General features: G+C 32.7%; 1 protein-coding gene across 2 annotated transcripts in view; it reads right to left on the reverse strand.

The window, feature by feature from the left end:
• Positions 1–21,615, reverse strand: part of ROCK1 (Rho associated coiled-coil containing protein kinase 1) — a 130,537-nt gene that overhangs the window by 69,132 nt on the left and 39,790 nt on the right. For both annotated transcript variants that reach the window (XM_016164545.2, XM_036229894.1), the window contains exons 3-5: positions 3,822–3,922; positions 3,125–3,262; positions 499–674 (exon numbers count right to left, since the gene is read on the reverse strand). In XM_016164545.2, the coding sequence (XP_016020031.1) occupies positions 499–674; positions 3,125–3,262; positions 3,822–3,922 (415 nt within the window). The remainder of the gene's footprint in view (positions 1–498; positions 675–3,124; positions 3,263–3,821; positions 3,923–21,615) is intronic.

Raw genomic sequence — 21,615 nt, forward strand, 5'->3', positions numbered from 1 at the left:
TAACTGAAACACACTTTTAAATATTAGTACATAAACAACCCCAGGACAGGGTCCAAGTCTCTTTCATTTGTGTATCCCTGGAACTTAACACAGCAACTGCACATTAGATTCAAGTGCTGTCTACAGAGCAAATGAAATTATTCTAATGAATAAATATGATCTATTCGATAATCAAAAGCAAATTAATTCTCATTTTAAAAAATAAAAAGTATTTAACACTCTGGCACATACCTCAGAAAACCAGCTTACAATTTTTAGTTTTCAGAACACCATATAAAAGCTAAATAACTAGATTAAGGGATACTAAAAAATAAATTTACATAAACATTAAGCTGAAATGTTAAAACTACAAATTTCAAAGTTTTAAATTCTGAAATACCACTCATCTCATATGAAAAGAGAATAGTTGGATTTAGAGGGGTAATGCTAACTGAATAAAGTCAAAGCACTTTTCAGCTTCTCTTCAGATGAGAAAATTTAAAGCATTTTTATCTTTACCTATGAATAAAACCCATGGAATGGATTGCATCCAATGCAAGAACTACTTCTGCAGTATAGAATCGTGCCCATTTTTCCGGCACATCATAGTTGCTCATTAAGTTTACAAGATCTCCACCAGGCATGTATTCCATCACCATGTAGAGGTAACGATCATCTTGGAATGCATAAAAAAGCTATACAAATACAAAAAAGAATTAAGAGGAAGCAAAATTATTTAAAAATCGGCACAAACATTTATACAAAATTTAATTAAAATAATCAAGTTGCAATAATTGTAGTACTTTTAAAAAAAAGAAACAAACACCACAAAGATCCTTGCATAGATAAAGAAACTATTAACTGGTTATTTCTGGGGAGTCATATGGAGACCTTTTTCTCTACATATTTCTAAACTAATTGAATCTTTATACTGAGAATTAAAAACTATAATATTTCAATAAAGAATATACAGGTCTTCTAAGCAAAGAAATATTTTAGTTCTAATTTAACTTGTGCTTTAGAGTTTACTGTTAAATTGATACCAACACCACAATTCTTAAGAAATCTGAGAAATTGGGCTACAGTCTCAACTGTCCCTTATTAGCTGTGTGCCTGGGCAATTTACTTAACCTCCCTGAGTCTCTGTCACTATAATCTCTTCTAGAAGAATGTAACAGACTATATCTTGTCTGCTCTGTCAGCATCTGGATGCCTGGCAATTAGTAAGTGTTTAATAAATGTCAAATGAATAAAAGCATAAATTAATCTCTAAATTGGGGGTGTACCTATTAGGAACTGTCTTTCAGAGTTGTTAAAACTTAGCAAATATAGAAAGCACTTAGTACAACAGATGCTCAATAAATGATAGCAGACAATAGGAGTAGGAACAATAACAATCAATAAAGAACCAGGAAGAAGGCAGTAGCTTGAGTCAAAGTAGGAAGATAAAGTCCATTGACATGAAATTGGCAAAAATACCTGGCATAATGTATTTATTACATGAGCAGGGCTGATGTTAAAAGGAGAGTGAATTTACAAAAGAATATTTTAAGTAACATGAGATTAGAATCCAATTAAAATTAATAAAATTAGCCCTAGAGAAATTCTACCTAATTTACCTAACCATTTATATCTTAAAATCTTCCTTTTTTGTTTCATTTTTAATACTGTTTAATGATTTTACTTACAGATTTAGTTATTTTAATTAAAAAAATATTTTGGAAAAGGATAAGAAACTAAATGGCATCCCGTGGATATACCAAATTAAACTATACAACCGGGCACCATAATTAAAGAAACATTGTTGATTTTGGTGCTGGTTTATCCTATTTATAAAAAATATATCAAGAAAAACAAAGCTTCAAGTATATATGTTGTAAATGTAACCCTAAAAGTATCAGTTATATCATATGTTAAATTTTAATTCTCTAAGGAACAATGGGCATTTTCTTTATCAGTGGTTCTCAACCAGACACGATAATTATCTCTTTCCAATCCCCGACCCAAGGAGACATTTGACAATGTCTCAGCACATTTTTGGTTGTTCCAACTGTAGTATGGGGTGAGGAGCGCTGCTACTGGCATCACCTGGATAGAAGCCAGCGATGCTGATAAAAATCCTGTAATGTACAGGATAGCCCCGAACAACAAGGAATTACCTAGACGAAAATGTCAATAATACTGAGCCTAAGAAACTCTGCTCTACATAGCTGATAAAAACTAGACAAACATTTCAAGTATAAAAAGTCTCATGTTGTAAATCTTAATATAGTCTATATTCTGTTTACACAAATCACTAGTATGCTTAGTTAGGATATGCTTCATTACATACTGTAAATAAATAAATCACAAAATACATGTTAGGAATTTAGAAATAATCTAGCTCAATTTTTTTTTAAACCTAAAGACTTAACTTCCCCCATATGAAATCTTATATAAGGACCCTAATCTGTAAGACAGATAAAAAACATGGAGCTATTCTAGGTGAGACAGAAATAGAAAACCAAAAATGATAACCTACCCCAATTCCTGCTTGTCCTTATGACTTCACCTGAGGTATCTCCACAGTTGAAAATAACCAATCTAAGTCAACATTCTCATTTTTGAGCAAGGTAATCGAGGCCCAAAGATGTAAATAACTTGGCCACAGCTTTATAGATAGGCCTGTGACTTCTAGCTAGTACTTTTTTCTTTCCATTGAAAAGTCTAAAACTAACATTCAGACGCCTAGCTTAACTCACTCTTCCCTTCATTTTTCCCATTCCTTCCTTTCCACAAAATAAAGGAGACAAATAGATGAACAGACAGTTAAATAAGAAAATCTCATAATTGGGAAAAAACTTAAATTTCAATATTAGAGGTATCTACTTAAGAGTATAGAAATATATAACTTACCTGAAATCAAAGCAGATTGTTTAGATTTTTTAACATTTAAATTCTATAGAAATATAATTATTTTGTTTTGATCTTACTTTCCTCCTAGAGATGATTCAATTAAACTAAATTTTATGACTTTAAAAACAATGGTATATTAGATAATTCTGTACTTGTCACTAAATTATTACTGTTCTTAATAAACTAAGCTTCTCAGATATGTCTAGTTACAAACTAGTATAGTAATAACGAAACAGTAGCGAAATCATACCTGAACAACCCAAGGACTGTTAGCAAAAGCCATGATGTCTCTTTCTTCCCAGAAAAAAGCAGAATCGGATCTCTTAATCATTTCAAATTTGCTGAGAAGCTTCATAGCATATACCTTCCTGGTAGATTTATGCCTTACCTTTAAAATTGAAAATGGAAAATAATGACCTTGTGCTAACATTTAAATTTAAAGCTCAGAGTTTCTAAGAACAATTTACTAAATGATTTTAACAACATGTTAAATAATTTAAAATTATTGTTGAAACTATTCTTATTTTTTCTCTTTTGCTGAATTAACTTTACAGAATGTCAAGCCTTTGATTACCAGAAGCAAGTAATGTCAGAAAAAACACTTTGTTCCATTTATTACAACACACATCCCCTCCTCTACCCTATATATGCTGCTTCCTATTTATAAAACTTACTATTTCATAGCATTTTAGGTAGTCTAATATTAGAAGTAAAGATTTCTCTTCTGATGCTTGAAACCTTTTCTCCACCCATGAATGCCTGTGGAAAATATTTCACACTTCTGAATTTGACTCTAGGCTTTCATATAATTAGGCAAGAATGTCTACAGCAATTTAAAGAAACAATTTTATAAAAATGAGATTTTCCCAAATAACATATGTTAAACATACAAGTGGAATTTTTAATTTTAAAAAGTAAATGTTTTTAATCTCATTAAAATAACCTACCAATTGAACTTCTCCAAATGCACCTCTACCAATCACCTTCACCACTTCATAATCTTCAGCTTTCATTCGTAAATCTCTAATTTTATTTATTGTGTCTTTATCTGTATGAAAAGAAAAGTTTATCATTTTAAATCACTGAAGCATTATAATGAACACTGCTTATTTTACATTCAGGTTCTTGAGAAATACAATGAAAACAAAAAAAGTTTATTAAGAATTACTTCATAGTAAACTGTAAAGTTATAAAGAAATGTTCAATGTACTAAGAATTGTTTTAAATAAATTCTGGAATGACTTCACTCTAGCTATTAAAATGTTTTCATTGAAATCTGCCTTAAGAAAATGTTTTAGAAAACAAATATACTATAAACACACACTGAAGATAATTAGTTAATTAGTTCCTGGTATTTTAAACACACATCAAATTTGAATTGAGAGACCATGAGTAAATATTTTAGACTAATGAAATAAAAATTTCTTTTTATCAAGTCAGTTTTGATGGTCTTTTAAAAGAGATATAACAAATTTAAAACATTAAATTTGTTACAAATTTAAATAAAGAATCACATACTATTATATCCTTCTATTTGAACTTAGATTTTAACTTAAAACAGTGGGAATCATGGCAATTATTTATATAAACCTGTCACGCTATGAACCATGATAATTTACAAATCCCCACTGGATAGATATTCTAATTCCTAATTTGGTCATAGATTAAAATAGGGCTATTTTAATCCACATGGGTCAACACTGGCATGAGATTACATGGAAAAGCTTCACATCTCAGAGTTGTACAAAATACTGAACAGCTATTAAACTTCAGTTCTAGCTCCTAATAAAAGCTGTAGACAATACTGTCTTTCTTTTGAAACACGCATATAAACCCAAGTGTTTGTGTACATTAAAACCAATAAATACATGAAACAGAGAGCAAATTTTCATATAAGGATAACATAAACATAAGTACATTTAATGTTAGGTTACATATCTACTAAAAGATGCACCAGAAATAGATAATAATCAATTAATTTACTGCCCAAATATTTATTTCTATAATACAGGCTCTATAGTAATCACTGTAGATACACAAAGATAACTTTAAAACACAGTTCTTGCTCTTAAGGAGTTCAAATTCTAGCAAATAAAACAGAAAAAAGTGAAAACAAACAAACAAAAAAATAAGGGGCATAAGCACAAAGTTTGTGGAAAACTAAGAAAGACACCTAACCCAAGCTCGCATGGGAGGAAAGCGGCCAGAAAAGGCTTTCTGGAGATGACACCTGAAATGAGTCTAAAATGAAGAGCAGCAGCTAGATAGGGAGAAGAGAATACAGGCGACGGGCAACATAAGCAAAAGGCACAGGGGAACTACATACAAGGATTTCTGTGTTGCTGGAGTATTAAGTTTGTGGTAAGGATTTGGAAGAGGCTGGAGAGCCCCAAACGGGGTAAGGAGCTTGAACTTTACCTGTAGGGCAGCAGTTATAAAATTATTAATTATCAAAAATATTTCACGATAAGGCTTAAAGGTGCTGAATATGTAAAACAGATAAAAGAAAGGCCTGAACCAGGATAACATGTATTACATAATAGCCTGTGGGGTTAAGAAAGGATCCCTGGCTCTGATAATATAAAGTTTAGAGCCATAAATACGCTATAACATCTGTAGCTTGATCTCAGAAAACGTATCTGCAGCAAATTTGTGTGGGAATGGAGAACTTGCTTCCTTATTAAATTTGACAGCACAGGAAGTGTAGAAAAAAGCTTGACATTACTTGTGATTCAAACAATACCAGTTGTCAAAATGGTTTTATTACATTTAAATTTTGCATAAAAGTGCTATTTTACTTTTAATTTTAAGTCGAATTCATTAACAAACATTAAGTCTGAAGCAAAAACTTATTCTCAGAGCCAATCAGTGTTTAATGAAAATTCAATGACAGTTGAGAGTGGTTCCTCTCATTCAGAAAAAACTTCATCTTGACTCTTTTCTTAGCTCATACTGCCATACCAAATATCATAGACTGGGTAGCTTAAACAATAGACATTCATTTTCTTACAGTTTAAAGAGGTTCAAAGTCCAACATGAGGGGGCCACCACGACTGGTTTCTGATGAGGCCTCTCTTCTTGGCTTGTTGACAGCCAGTGTCTTTCTGTGCACTCACATGGCCTCTTCCTTTTGTGTGTGCACAAGAAAGGACACTAACTCTATCTTATCAGAGCCTCACCCTTTTATTGACCTCATTTAACCTTAATTGCCTCCTTACTGGCCCTATCTCCAAATATAGTCATATTAAGAGTCAAGGTTTCAACATATAAATTTTTGGGAGGGCGGGCCACAATTTAGTCCACAGTAGTCCTTAACTAAATACACACACACACACACACACACACACACACACACACACACACACACACTAAAAGCCATCAACTTTGCTGTATGCTAAGTTAACTTGGGATGTTCAGCTTCAATTTCTGACCAAAATTTACAGGCTTGATGATGGTTAAATCTATGAGAGTGAATGATGTCTACTACTGACACTGTGGTTCAACTATACATGATAGATTCAAATATTTTCTACAAAGTAACCTGCTGATGTATAATACAATGAATAACTATAGGTTTTTAAACACTTTGTTTTCACAAGCTTTGTTAGTTTGTCCAACTAAGCCTTTTCCTGCATCTTACTTTAACTAACGCCACTGGTAACACACCTTAGCACACTCCACTTCAAGCTGTACTTAGTGTTTTTTCAACTTCTTTAAAGATATTCTTGCCTGTACTTGTTCCATGCAGACTATACATTGAGGATAATTCTTTAGTTACTTCAAACTTGGTACTGACTCTTCAACAAATAAACAAGAGTCAAGGAAAACCAGTCAAAATTGTTTGTCTTGTTTTTTAATTGGCTATTGATGCTGCATCCAATGGCCTCAATTCTTTAAAGTAACTGTTCTTGCCAAAAAGCTAATAGTCTTAAGTTTTTTTTCTCTGTATACATCTATTTTGCTGCTATAAGCACTCACCATCAGTGCTATGCTAACAAATAATCAACCTGTAAACTCAAGTTGCAGCCTCATTTTCCTTTTACATTTTTGTGAAGAAAATTCTGCTGTAATGAGATATTTCGTTTTAAATTTTCTATTTTTTCTGACTGTTGCTTTCTGTGAGTGGGAATATTATAGTGAGTGCTTACTCTGGTAAGGTCAATGTACAGTATTTTATTCTTGTAGCACTGCTATAGTGTCACTATATAATTAACACATCTAACTTTATAAAATGGTCCACACTCCACTGTGCCTTAAAATGACATATAAAGTTCACTTTTTTTTTTTTTGATTTGACACAACAAGTATGCACTGGCAATAAAACAATAAATAAAATGTTGTGGTATGGTGACACACATGGAACACTGTCAAGTTCTAACTGTACCACTGTGCTTTATGGTGTGCTGAGTAGCAGTGTGAAGCGAAGACACCACCATACATGATTTCTGTCACAACTACTTAACTCAGCCATTGCAGGACAAAAGTAGTTAGACAATCCATTAAAGAATGAGCATAGCTATATCCCAAAATAAAACTTTGTGGACAATGAAATCTGAATTTCATATAATTTTCACATGTCATGAATTAGTCTTCTTTTGACTTTTTATCAATCATTTAAAAATACAAAAAACATTCTTCGTTCATAGACCATACAAAAACAAGTGGTACAGCAGATCTGGCCTAGGGGCTACATAGTTTGCCAACCCCTACTTTCATGGAAACCCTGCTCCTCTAGGGCACCATTTCTACTGCAGCTCAAGTAGTACCCTTTATCATAACATATGCCTTATACTACTGGTCCTGAAAGTAAGACAGGTAAAATTCATTGCCATTTCTATACTCCCACCCTAAATCTTCAAGCTTTGGTTTTCATTTTATTTGGTTATATCTCCCACTACTTCTCACTGTTGCTATACCTACTGACTTTTACTTAGGTCATCACATCTCATTGCTAGATAATTTAAATTCCTAGTTTATTGATCTTTTCTTCAATATTCTTTTTAACCTAAGAATTTTAATATATCCATGATGATACTTCTGATAAGCGGGCCTCTCAATACCTTTAACTTCTCTCCTTCAGTGATCTTGTCCCCTACATTATCTTAGCCACTCACTTCCATGGTCACATACTAGACATTGTCATTATCAGTAATTATAATCCTTCCATAATTTTTATTTCAAATCTTATACTCTCTAAGCATTCCCTTAGCGTCCCGGCTTACTCCTTTCAATAACTCAACTCCAAAAATCCCCAACCCCACCAAGACCTCCGATCCACTGATCTTATCAAATTTTTACTGTGCAATTCATCACGCTGACACCTTCTACTTCTTACCTACCCAGCTTAAATTTCAATCACTGTAATCACTTGCTTGCATGCACTTTTAGTGCCCTGGTTCTCAGACTGTACTTAGTTTGGCAAAACTATAATCCTACATAAATTCAACTCTCCAAACTCCATGTCAGCACCCAAGCAGTTGAATATACATGGATAAATACATAAAATCACATTGACTGACCCTATTTTAAGTTCATAATCACAAACATAAAGATGACCCTTAATTTGGCTTGGGACTTATGTAGTGCCCTAATCTATTCATTCTCACACTCTGCTAGACATTTTCATCTCTCTTCTAAAACCTCCCATAGTTCTCCTACTGATCCTCATTTATAGCTAATGACCTTGTTGGCTACTACCCTGAAACAAATGAAATAATCAGCAGAAAACTGCCACAGAATTATTATCATATATATATATACATTTCTTCCAATTAGCAGCATTACATTAATATATTTGGTCTCTTCACTATTTAAAGTAGGAGAAGACTACTATCTTCCACCAATCCTTCCACCAATGATATTATCCTATTTCACTAATTCAAGGAAGGATATTGCTCTAGCAATTTTCCCCTTTCCATATCACCAAGCTTTACCCTTCCTTACCGTATCCTAGCATGCTATTTTCATTCCAATTTAAACCTTGATCCCATTTATCTCACCAGTTACAGCCTATTACTCAACTCCACTACAACGAAATCCTTCAGAAAGATGTCTACACTGCCCACCCCCTTTAAATCTTTCCTACATTTGCTCTTAAATTCACTCTGAGTGGGCCTTGGCCATTACCTTTCAACCAAAACTGCTTGTCAAAGTCACAAATGACCACCATGTTGCTAAATCCAATGACCAATTCTCAGTCCTGGGGGCATATCAGCAGCTTTGGACACAGTTCGATCACTCTCTCCAAGTACACTTTCTTTACTGGATTTCCAGGATACTACATTTTCCAAAAACACTAAAAGTGCTTTTCCACCTCAATGGTTATTTCCCAGTTGCCTTTGCTTACTCCTTCTCTTTTTCCAGATTTCTTAACATTGAAGCATCTCAAGGCTCAGTCTTTCAAAGTGCTTTCTTCTGTACCTACACTCACTGCTTTAGTGGGCTTTAAAAACCATCTGCATATCAGTAACTCTCAAATACTTACCTTTAGCACAGACACCTCAAACTTCAAATTTATATATTCAACTACTTACAAAATATATCTACTTCAGTAACAGGCACTTCAAATTTAATGCATGAAAAACTAAAGAGATGTTCTCACTCAAAACCTCTATCAGCCGATGGCTCACTTTTGCTTGAGGCAAAAACATAGGGATTATTATTGACTTTTTTTTCTTATACTCCACATCCTATCTTTCAGGAAAATATCCTGGCTCTACCTTTGAAATATATATGGAACCTGCTGGACTAAGTCATCATCATCTCTTCCTTGGATTACTGCTATCGCTTCTTAAATGATTTCCCTATGTCTATCCTTGCCTCTCCATAGTCGGTTCTAAACCCAGAGTGATATTCTTAAAACATAAGTCAGATCATTTCATGCCTCTGCTTAACTCTCTAATGTCTTGCCATCTCACTCAGAGTAAAAGTAAAATATCTTACAATGGCCTACAAGACTACATGACCTAGCCTCCCAATTTCCTTGCTCCTCTGACATCATCCAACTATTCTCTCCCTTGTTTAAACTGTCTTCAGCCACAGTGGCTTCCTTGATGCTCCTCAAACACGTCAGGTACACTCCTCTCTTAAGGCCTCTGCTATTCCTCTGTATGCCATTCTCTTCCCTCAAATACCTGCCAACTCTCTCAATTACTTCAATTCTTTTCTCAAATGTCATGTTTTAGTGCATCCTACCCTCATCGCCCTATATAAAACTGCAAAACTCTTGAGAACTTCCCAATTTCCTTAGTGTTCCTTTTTTCCTATAATAAGCATTAACCTCTTTGTTAGTCATAAAGTTTGTTTCATGCAAAATAAAACCTGCAAAATTATAAATCTGGGAAATCCTCATTAATTCTAAGACCAATAAACAGGATTGTGTGACTATCAAACTTTTTTTTGCCAATTTCTGATTGCCAACTATTGAGCCAGGTGATGCTGGCAGAAAGTTAAGGTTCAGAGAAGTGAGATAGTACTGCACAGCACAGCAAGCAAGGAATGAAATGGGAAAACTGAGTCACAAATAGATACCATGAGTCTTTACAGGCTGCTAACAAGCTAACTGGTCTCTAAATAATCACAAATTAGAAAAAGATGCTGTGCAGAAAAGATGAAAATTTATAGTTTTGGAGTTACCAAAAATTAAAAAAAGATTTCAATCACATACAGACTCATCAATCTAACTTCCTAGAAACCAAACAGATGGTTATTCTTTAAAAAAAAAAAAAAAAATCACACTTTATATCCACTGAATTCTACTTCTATAAATTTATCCTAAAGAAATTAGATATGGTATAGAACCAAGATTTCTACAATAAAATGCTTGTCAACTTAGAAAAATTAAGCAATTTCATATACACATAATAAAATATTAGGTGACATTTAAAATTTTGTTGGATAATTACATAGAATGACATCCAGCAGGCAATGCTGAGCAAACAGAAGAGACTACATGTGGTTTACAAACTCGATTTTTTCAAAATAAAAATATATATTGGTATGTAGATAGAAAAAAGACCAGAAAAAAATATACCAAAATAATAACTGCAGTCATTTCTGAGTGTGGTAGCATTACAGATTATTTTATTCCTCACATTTTCTATATGTTTCAAGTTTTGTATAATTACTGTTGCTTTCTAATGAGAAAAAGATATATTTTGCCTAGCCTAAGATCCTATATTATAAAATATACCATCATTTCAGGTATCACTATAGCCTGTAAGACCTATCCCAATTTTCTAAAAAAGTTTAAAATGTCAGAATAGATAAAATATGGTAATAAAAGCTATGCATAATACACCTTTTGAACAAAATACTGCTACTCCTTCCTTAAAGAAACCCATAGAGTAGTCAAAGCAGCCCTAACAATCTCTACAATTATCTAAAATTTATCTGAAAAACTTACAATGTGGTATTCCACTTCATAAAATCTGAATGTTTTATTTATTTGAATGTTTTAATGCAAAAATTATTTTACACCCAAACTGTCAAATAAAATTCAAGGTCCAGAAAGATATGTCATGTTTGCCAGCATGTGCACACATGTGTGCACGCACACACACACACAGTTTGAGAAACAGATTAGCCAAAAAAAAAAAAAAAATCTGAACTTCTCAACATAGCATAAATCTTGTTATGTTAGATCTTGTTACTGTCTGATTTCTCCAGTCTTTTATCTAGATACTCTCCCCAAACAATGCTCTAGCAAAGTACAGTTAGTTGCAATTGCCTATACAGCCATACTGCTTCCCATCTCCATGCCTTTGTAGATGTTGATCACCAGCCTAAAATGACTTGCCCCACTTTATTTGACCAAGTTACTATCAAACAAGATCTAATTCTATATCTCTGCCTCAGCCATTCCTGATCTCCACAAGCAGATGGGACGACTCCCTCCTCTAGGACATCACTATTTCCCTATTACTTCATCTATCAATCTGGACAGGAATTGTTTATATGTTTCTTCTCCTAGACTGCAATTCCCATTTCCTTAATGATAAAGACCACACTTCATTCACAGATATGTCTCTGACATATGTATATGCTCAATGATACTTATTAAAACATTAAAAACATGTAATGATATTATTTACAAATGGAGATAATTTACATGCAGCTCTTATCCATTCAGGAACAACAGATAAGCAATCATACATTTACTCCAAAATAATAAAAATATATATTTAAAAATCAATGTTAGGTTTCTCAAAATGCATTTCCATATGATCTAGTAATTCTACTTCTAGGTATCTACCTAAGAGAAATAAAAATGTATGTCCACACAAAACCTTGTACAAAAATGTGCATAGCAGCATTATTCATAATAGCCAAAAAACAGAAACAATACAAATGTCTATTGACTGATGAACGGTAAACAAAATGTTGGTATACCCACACAACAGAATACTTTGCAATTAAAAAGAATGAAATATGTGCTACAACATGGATGAGCCCTGAACACATTATGCTAAGTACAAAAAGCCAGTCACAAAACACCCTTTATTGTATGATTACATCTATAGGAAATGTCCATACTGGCAAATCTGTACAGACAAAATAAATTAGTCATTGCCTAGGGCTGAGAAGCTTAAGGAGAAATGAGGAGTGACTGCCAATGGGTATGGGTCTTCTTTCTGAGGTGATGAAATTTCTAAAAGTGACTGTGATAATGACTGCACAACTAAACACACATAAAACAATGAGCTGTATACTTTAAATAGGTGAATTTTATAGTATGTCACATAAAACTCAATAAAGGTATTTAAAAAAATCAATCTTGGGTTTGGCAATGATTTTTACATACAATAGCAAAAGCCCAATCCATAACGGAAATAAATGATAAATCAGACTTTATCAAAATAAAAAACTTTTGCTCTGTGAAAGACAATGTGCAGTGTTTTGAGTCTAAAGGGGGGGCTTATTGATTTTCATCCCCTTGAGTGTGGGCTGGACTAGGGACGAGATTCCAAAGAATAGGGTAAGGTATGAAAAATAGTAACTTACTGGGAGAAAAGCCTGACAGACCATTAATAAATCATGATAATATCACATAGCCCAGATATAATGTGATGAGAAGTATACTTCATCTCTATGGTACTCTTTCCCAAAACCCATAACCCCTGTCTAATTATTAGAAAACATCAGACAAACCCAAATTGAGGGATGTTCTATAAAATATCTGATCAGTAATCTTCAAAACTGTCAAGATCATAAAAAATGAGGAAAGACTAAAAAATTCTAATAGACTGGAGGTGACTAAGGAGAAATGAAAACTAAATACAATGTAGTATTCTAGACGGCATTCTGTAACCCCCCAAAAAAAGGAGATTAATGGAAAAACTGATATCTGGGTAAAGTACATAGTTAGTTACTAGTAATACAACAATTTCAATTTCTTAGCCTTGTCAATATACCATGGTTATATAAGACATTAACCTTAGGGAAAGCTAGGTGAAGGGCATCTAATAATCTCTACTATTTTGGTAACTTTTCTGTACATGTAGAAATAACTTTGCAGTATTTCAGAAGGACTCCTAGAATATCTCAAAAGATTTGAAACTGCAGAAGAAGCATTATAAATGAGGAAAACTTCTAGGATATATTGTATGCATAAAAAATGGTTGTAAAGTGAATGAACAGTCAGGGCTATGGGAAACCCAAGACAGTCTGTTGGTTTTCCCCTGATCCCTGGCTCCTCATTTTTCGGTTTTTGCATTCCTCCATGTATCACAGTGCATTTAAGCTAGACTTAGATAAATGCACTTATGAGCTGACGTTATTAAGACATCTTATATTCCTGTCAAGATCTGACAGAGTCACTTTAAGAAAATGCCAAGCTGCTAACCGCTTCCTCTCAGAGGAAGCTCCTAGGAGACAGACACTTTAAAGATCACTGACTGCTACCTAAAGCTTTTGTTTGTTTTGTTTTGTTTTTGGAAAGGACATAAAATAAAAGGCACTCTCCAATCTTGTTGGAAGGGACCTTACCAGGCACCTAACTGTGATTGGACATCTTCCTTTATCTGTGACACTCAACAATGGACATCAGAGATTCCTCTAGAATGAGAAGCTGCTGGCATCAGAAATAGACAGCTATCCCATGACACTGATGAGGCCTGTTTATCTATGGATTGGTTATCAAACTCAGAATCCAGTTTGTCTGACTGTCTTTAGCTGTCTGCTAATGGTATTAGTCATAACAACAGTTATACTTGTAAAAGAAAAATCTATCTGATTGAGTGATAGTTTATTTGTAATAACTTCAAACAAGATTTTCTAACATCCTTGGTCATACTGAATAATACATTCAATTTTATGGCTCCGATTTAAAATTTAAAATATCTTATTGTGGTATAAAACTGCATTCTGACAATATATATAAAAATGTAAACTGACTACAACTCATGACTCAGCATTTCCTGGAATTCACTCCAAACTAAGGAAAAAAGCAAGTATATCAAATTGTATGTATAAGAATGTTCAGCACAGCCTTATTTATAATAGTGAAAAACTAGAAGGAACCTAAATATCCACTATTACAAAAACACCTTTTAAAATTATGATGTATATTCATTCAATGGGATATATATATTCATTTTTTAAAATGTGTTATCTATACATACTTATTGATGTACAAAGATATTTTGTGAATTGCTTTTCACTGAACACACTGACAGATTCTACTGATTTATATTTAGATTGTTCTAACTTTTTGCTCTGACAACATATATTTGTTATGACAAACATTCCTGTGTATTTGCAGAGCTGTTTTTGCAGGATATATTTCTTTAAGTATTTATAGGATACATTATGCTCATGAATATTATTAGTTTTAAAATGTACTAACTGCTCTCCAAAACGACTGCACTAATTTTCACTCTCAATACTAAACTATCCTAAATATTCTTTTTCTATCTTTCTCATTAGATTGGGGTGGAGACGGGGGTGTAATCTTTTTTTAACCCCTATTTCTTGAAATATTAATGCATTTGTTCGACTGTCAACTGCTCACTGGTCACTGGTGTTTTTCTCCATTAAACTAGACATTGTTACTTTGTTTTTTATTGTGTCATTGATTAGAAGGATCTCATCATATATTAGGAATATAATTCTATCAAGTATGTTGTAATCTTTTCCAGTTTGTCAGTGTTCTTTACATTTTTCTTTATACATAGTTTTGATACACCAAAGTTTGTCAATATTTCCTTTACAGTTTCTAGTCCTGGTATCCTCTTTGGAAAAGAAAAAAGGCATTCCTTACTTGAAGACTATAAACATAACACCTATAATTTCATCTAGGACTTTATATTTTTACGTTTGTATATATTATGGAGACTGAATTTCATTTTCTCCTTCCATCAATATCTAATTGTCTCAATACAAATTACCGAATAATCTACCTTTCTCCAATGACCTAACTGCTATATTAAGCTTATGCCAAATTTTCATTTAATAAAAAAGTATGCTTCTAGACTCTCCATGATGATCTATTAGTCTTATGTCCTTCAACAAAGTACTCTTTTTCTTATACTTCAGTATTGTTTGAAAAAATAATCCCAAAATATGATTGCAATTCTGCCCCTGCCCCTGCCCCATGGAAATACATTCACCATTGGAGTTATCAAACTATTCAAGTCATTTATATACTTAATAAGTAAAATATCAAACATTTCAAAACCTTACATTTCAATGTCTTTGGCTGGATATATCCCATATTAATGCACTCTTACATGTACCTTAATACTTAGTTGTAAAGGAAGTTTTTAATGCCACTACCAAATGGTAACATTACATTTTTTTAAATCTGTTGAGAAGCTTGAAAATGGAATTTTATACTAATCACAATATATAATCAATATAATCTATTTATACCTTCCTTCTCTCAAGAAACTTAACCCTTTCAAATGCAGAAGTAAACAGTGTATGAAAGACAGTATATAAATTTTGCTGGTTTTAGAATTTTTGCTCCTTAAAATCCCTCAAAGTGTAGACTTATAATATAACTACACCTAAATTTATATTCAAAGTGCATAAAACCATGTTTAATTTTCGTACAGATAATGTGGTACTCATCTTCAAAATTACAGTAATGACTTTATAAATGTAATGAGACATTTGAGAAGAAGCTAGCCACAAACATTAAAATAAAGACTCTTACAAGTCATAAAACCTTTTGCTGTTTTGTTTAAATATTTTTACACGTTAATTTAAAATGAGAAAAGTTTCCCCTTTTCTATTGAGCAATATGTACCTTATTCGTAATTCCACGAGGCGCGGAGGCAAACATAATGAAATTGTTTTTACTTCTTTGGATGAACAACAGATTCAACTGACATCAGCAGAACATTTTAAACTGAAAATAATTTACTCTTCCATTGCGTTAATAAAAAATAGTTACTGATTTTAACTACCAACTAATGAATAGCTAACTGAAAAATAACACTAACATTCGACTATCGTAATAATCATTTAATAAGCAGAAAGGTATCATGATTTCACAAATTTAAACATTATGAAAAAGAAGTATTTTATATTTTGAAGCATGCCAGAGTAATGATATATTAATACCTCAAGATGGGAGAAAAGAGGAACAAACTTTCTAATGATAATTACTACCTGTTTACATATAAATTAATGTCTAATTAAATTTGTGTAATCCATGAAATCTTATTTTTGGAAGGAAGATAAGAAAGTAATCAGAGAAAATGTTAAACGTCATTTTATGGAACATCAAAATATTATATGGCTGGTTACCAAATAGTATTACTTTGAAAAATTCACAAAAAATGTAGATACAACCCTTTTACAATGATACATGTAATATGCCCTTTAATATGGTAACTAACATTTTAATTAGTTTAATTGTGATGATGGGTACAGAGATATGCTATATTATCATCAATACATTTGAACTATGAGGCAATCAAAAATAATTTTAAAAACCAATAATTGTGTCTGAACTCTGCCAACAAAAGAATACTTTTCAGATCATCTCTAACAAATTAGCATTTAACCTCAAACACAATTAACAAATATTTAATGAGTACCTAATATTCAGTCAGGTTTGGGAATAAAAATACAAATGTCCTACTCAAATGACACTTACAATCTAATGATGAGGAAAGGAGAAGAATGGATACCAATCAAACAACCATATCAAAAAATACATAATCTAACTGTGACAAGTGCACAAGATGCCATGAAAGTACACACCCAGCAGCAGTATATCTGGCCGAGTCCAAGGGGTTGGATGGGGTTGGAGGGAATTCTGTGAAGAAAATAACATCTAAGAAGTCTTGTGGAGAAGGTATCAAGGTACTTTCCAGGAAATAAATGTAAGTTTTGTGACTGAGGTATAAGGAAACAAAGAAAAGAGTAAGTAGTACAGATAATAATATAACTTGAAAGGTCATACAGCACCAGATTAAGAAAATCCACTGAAAGGCTGGGAGTAAGATGTGACTTAATGAAATCTGCAATTAAAAAAGAATCTCTGGCCTCAATGTGGATAACTAACTGCACATGGGCAAGAGTAGATGCACTGAGACTAGAAAGAAGATTTACTGCGGTCATGCAAGTGGAGATGACGACTCTTGAACAAAAGTAATTGCAGTAGTAAAGTTCAAATCTGCCTGAAGACTGTCACTGATCAGAAATCTATATTTATCAGTGTTTTCTTATCTTTAATTTTCTAGCAGTTCCACTATTCTCTAAAGTTTTTCTAAAGATCCTCAATCACATCAGCATGTTAATTCAATATTCTAAGGTATAATTTCCCTAGATCTGGGGGTATAAACTAATTTAAAGTGCTCAAATTTCTTCTTTCCCTGAACTTCAATTCCTTTACCTACATTTTTTAAACTCTTGAGAATAATGAAAACAAAAACAAGGCACAATGTAATTCTTTTTTATGCAATCCATTAACCCAAAGGCTCAACCTACCATTTCAGTCTCTTCTTCTGCCATGTATCCTCCTTACCCCTGCTTGTTCATCATAAACCAAGTTCAGTTTATACTAAACTTATCGTTCCTCAAAGATACCATACTTTCAAATAACTATAACAACAAATGCTGTTCCTCCTCTGCCTAAATTGTTCTTCCTCAATTGAAAAATCTAGCCTATGCTTTAAGACTTTACTCAAATGTTACTTTCCAAACCCTTTCTTTACTCCCTCAAGATCTAGGCATCATTACCTTCTCTATAAACTTCCACTATTATAAAGGTCTATACTATTTGTTTCTGTAGTTCCCTCCACAAGATGGTAAGTGCTATAGTTTTTAAGAAAAACGCTGTTATATTCCTTATGTCTTTGGTGACTGGACATTCAAAAAATCATTTAAGAATAAGTGGTTCCATGTAATGAATTTATCATTTTCTCATATCTTAAACCCATAACTCTAAAATGGGAAGGCTTAGAGGAAAGAAATTACTTTTTGTTGCCTTAAGAACTTTTCACAAATCTTGGCTCGTCATGGGCTTTTGGCCTAACAGAACCATTATAGATTTATGCTACTCTTTTGCACTTATCCCTGGATGTGCACTCATACTTAACATGTTCATTCATATCCCTTGCCCTGAGTAAGAACTTCCTGTGGAATAACCTTGGTTTCTTTGTGTGTAACCTTCTTATATTTACCCTTTTTGATATATCATCCTTCACTTGGAATCACTATTTTTAGGATTTATCTTTTCAGTAAATTTGATTAAATTTCCTAAGCTTGGAGCACATGCCTGATTGTGCCCAGTATTTCTTTCCTTCAGTAACATAGAGTCTTAGGCAATGGTTCTCGACTGAGGGTAATTCTGACCCCCAGAGTACATTTGGCTAAGTCTTGAGACATTTTTGATTGTCACCACTGGGAATAAGATAGAGAGTATGTTACTGGCATAGAAGGTAGAGGCCAGCGATGCTGCTAAACATCCTATAGTTCAAAAAACTGCCTCCTCAACAGTTATCTGACCCAAAATGTCAACAGTGCCACCGATCTAAAGTGAATTGAATGCTTTCTCTCAAGGTCTGTCACCTCTCAATTCAGCCTTTTTGATCGAAAACTCAGAATAGCAATTATTCTCATTACTTTCTGAATAATTATTGGCAAAGCATATAAAGATTTTATCAATTGTTCTACATGCTTTTATAAGTAGATAGCTGCTATACCACCACTACCATAGCTATTATACCACTTTTGCAATCTATATTAGGATAGCTAAATATAGTATGCTACCATAAAATATCATTTCTGGGTTTACCTTTTTTAGACAAACAAATGCTCTCTAGCACATTTTTACTCTCAGGTTCATGGATTTTCTTTATACAATGCTCTTCCCTCCTCCATTACCTTCTATCAGACTATGGTAAATTTAGTTTAATAAATATTTATTTGTGTAAATACTAATAATAAATACTAATTTATTTGAACTTATTTTTTTTAATACAATCAAAACAGATACAGAGAACAATCTGATGATTGTCAGATGGGAGGGGATTTGTGGGACTGGGTTAAAAAGGTGAAGGAATTAAGGAGTACAAATCGGTAATTACAAAATAGTCATGGGGATGTGAAGAAGAGCATAGTGAATACAGTCAATAATATTGTAATAACTATGTATATAGTGGCAGGGGGGTACTACTCTGGGGGATCACATCATAAATTATAAAAGTGTCTAACTGCTACGCTGTACGCCTGAAGCTAATATAAAGTAATATTGAACATCAACTCTAATTGAAAAATAAAATAAAAAATAATAAAAATAAACAAAATCTAATTATGAAGTTATATATCCTTGTAACCCACTGCCACTCTTAGAATAATTTCAACTCTTTGAGGGAAAAGAATTGAGGCTGTGTTAAAATAAAAATTGCCTAAGTAATGGGAATACACTGCAATTTCTATCTTGTTTTAGAAAGGGTGTATGTTTATACAGAGGAAAATGTGTTGAGATTTTCTTTCCTCAGTAATCATATCATTTTATTTATATAAAAGCGAAGAGGTAAAATAATTACACATTGAGTTTATGGCCCACAATCCTTTTCATTCTACCATCCTAGCTATAAAAAGGAATCATTATTTTTTAATGATTTATAAAGTTCATCCTAGGTTCCTCATAACAAAGCACTATTTATATTTCAAACAAGGCTATATAAATCACAGACAATAAATTGCCTTAGTGTATAAAACTACACTTAGCATATCTCTACTTGTCTTATTAATGACTGACCTAAGATATATTTTTTCTTTACTTTTTAAAAAAATATTTTGCACATTAAGAGAAGTAGGAAAAAAAAGGATAAAGGAAGTACAAGTATCATACAAATTATTATGTTAAAATATTTCCCTCTCTACATCAAACAAAAAACGTTGTCTATACTCCAGGCAAACCAGACACTGTACTTCAAAATTTGATTGGCGCAGTTTATTGTGGAAACTCCCATGCTTAATATAGTCTTACTTTACATAATGGTCACCATTATCATTTAGGTTTCTTAAGTGGTATTAGGAGATGTATCCTATGATAGCACGTATGAGGATATGTTCCTGTCTGAATATAATTCGCATCAATTATAATTTTCATGAAACATTAAAAAAGACTTCTACTAACATAATTATGAACCTTTTACTCCAAAGTCTCAGTGACATTCAAAATGGTTCAAATATATAATCATAATCACTGTTCCCAAATTCTCCATCCTTCCCAATGACTCCCACCCAGCATGTTTCTTCCAAAATTTGAGTACCAAAATAGATTCATTTTATCTCTAACCCCTATCTAAAATTCACCTTAAAATTTTTATCAGTTATGTGAGGCTGATAAACATTTCCTTTGTAGTCCTCACTGTTTAGGTATCATACAGCAGAGTCCAGATAAGCAAATCTTTATATTTAACTAAATATTCAGGCAAATGATCAGAGACTCTTTTCCCTTTCAGTTGCCAACCCAAAGAGATAAAAATTAATAGCTTGTAAGATACTTAGGCCTGAAGTTTAAAATGTTTCATGCTGCTATAATTTAAAGCTGCTATATACTTTAGTGACACAGTACATACTAAAGAGAAAGATTTTATCCTATATTCCAGGTGTAGTCTTAGATCACTACATCTGACACCTGTCAGCAAAAAGCAATTCAAAACAAAACATTTACCTTTAATAAAATAATTCTGATGTACTCACTAATGAAAGCTATATCTTCATAAATTAATCTCAGCAACATGTAAAATTCTATCAGACAAAAATTTATTACTCTGAAATAGTACATAAATGCAACAGGAGTTGAAGGAAAATGTTCTATCATGTAAAGAGAAACATACAGTATGTACTCTTTGGGTCTGGCTTTTTTTTCACTTACCACAATGCTTTTGAGATTTATCTACGTTGTTGTACATATCAATTACTACTTTTCACTGCTGTGTATTCCATTATGTTTATCCATTTTGTTTATCCATTTACAAGCGGATAGACATTTAGGTTGCTTCCAGTTTTAGCAATTATAAATAAAATGCCTTAAACATTCTCATACAGGTCTCTGTGTGGACATATACTTTCACTTCTCTTAGCTAAATATGTAGGAGCGGGATTCCTGAGTCATATGGTAAACGCATGTATAACTTCATAAGAAATATAAAAACCGTTTTCCAAAATCCCTTACTATTTTACAAACCAACCAGAAATGTGTCAGAGTTCAGCTGCTCCACATGTTCTGTTCATATATATATGTACTTCATTTTGTCAATTTTTAAATTTTTA

This window comes from Rousettus aegyptiacus, unplaced genomic scaffold (genome assembly GCF_014176215.1).
Source record: "Rousettus aegyptiacus isolate mRouAeg1 unplaced genomic scaffold, mRouAeg1.p scaffold_m13_p_12, whole genome shotgun sequence".
Taxonomy (NCBI): Eukaryota; Metazoa; Chordata; class Mammalia; order Chiroptera; family Pteropodidae; genus Rousettus; species Rousettus aegyptiacus.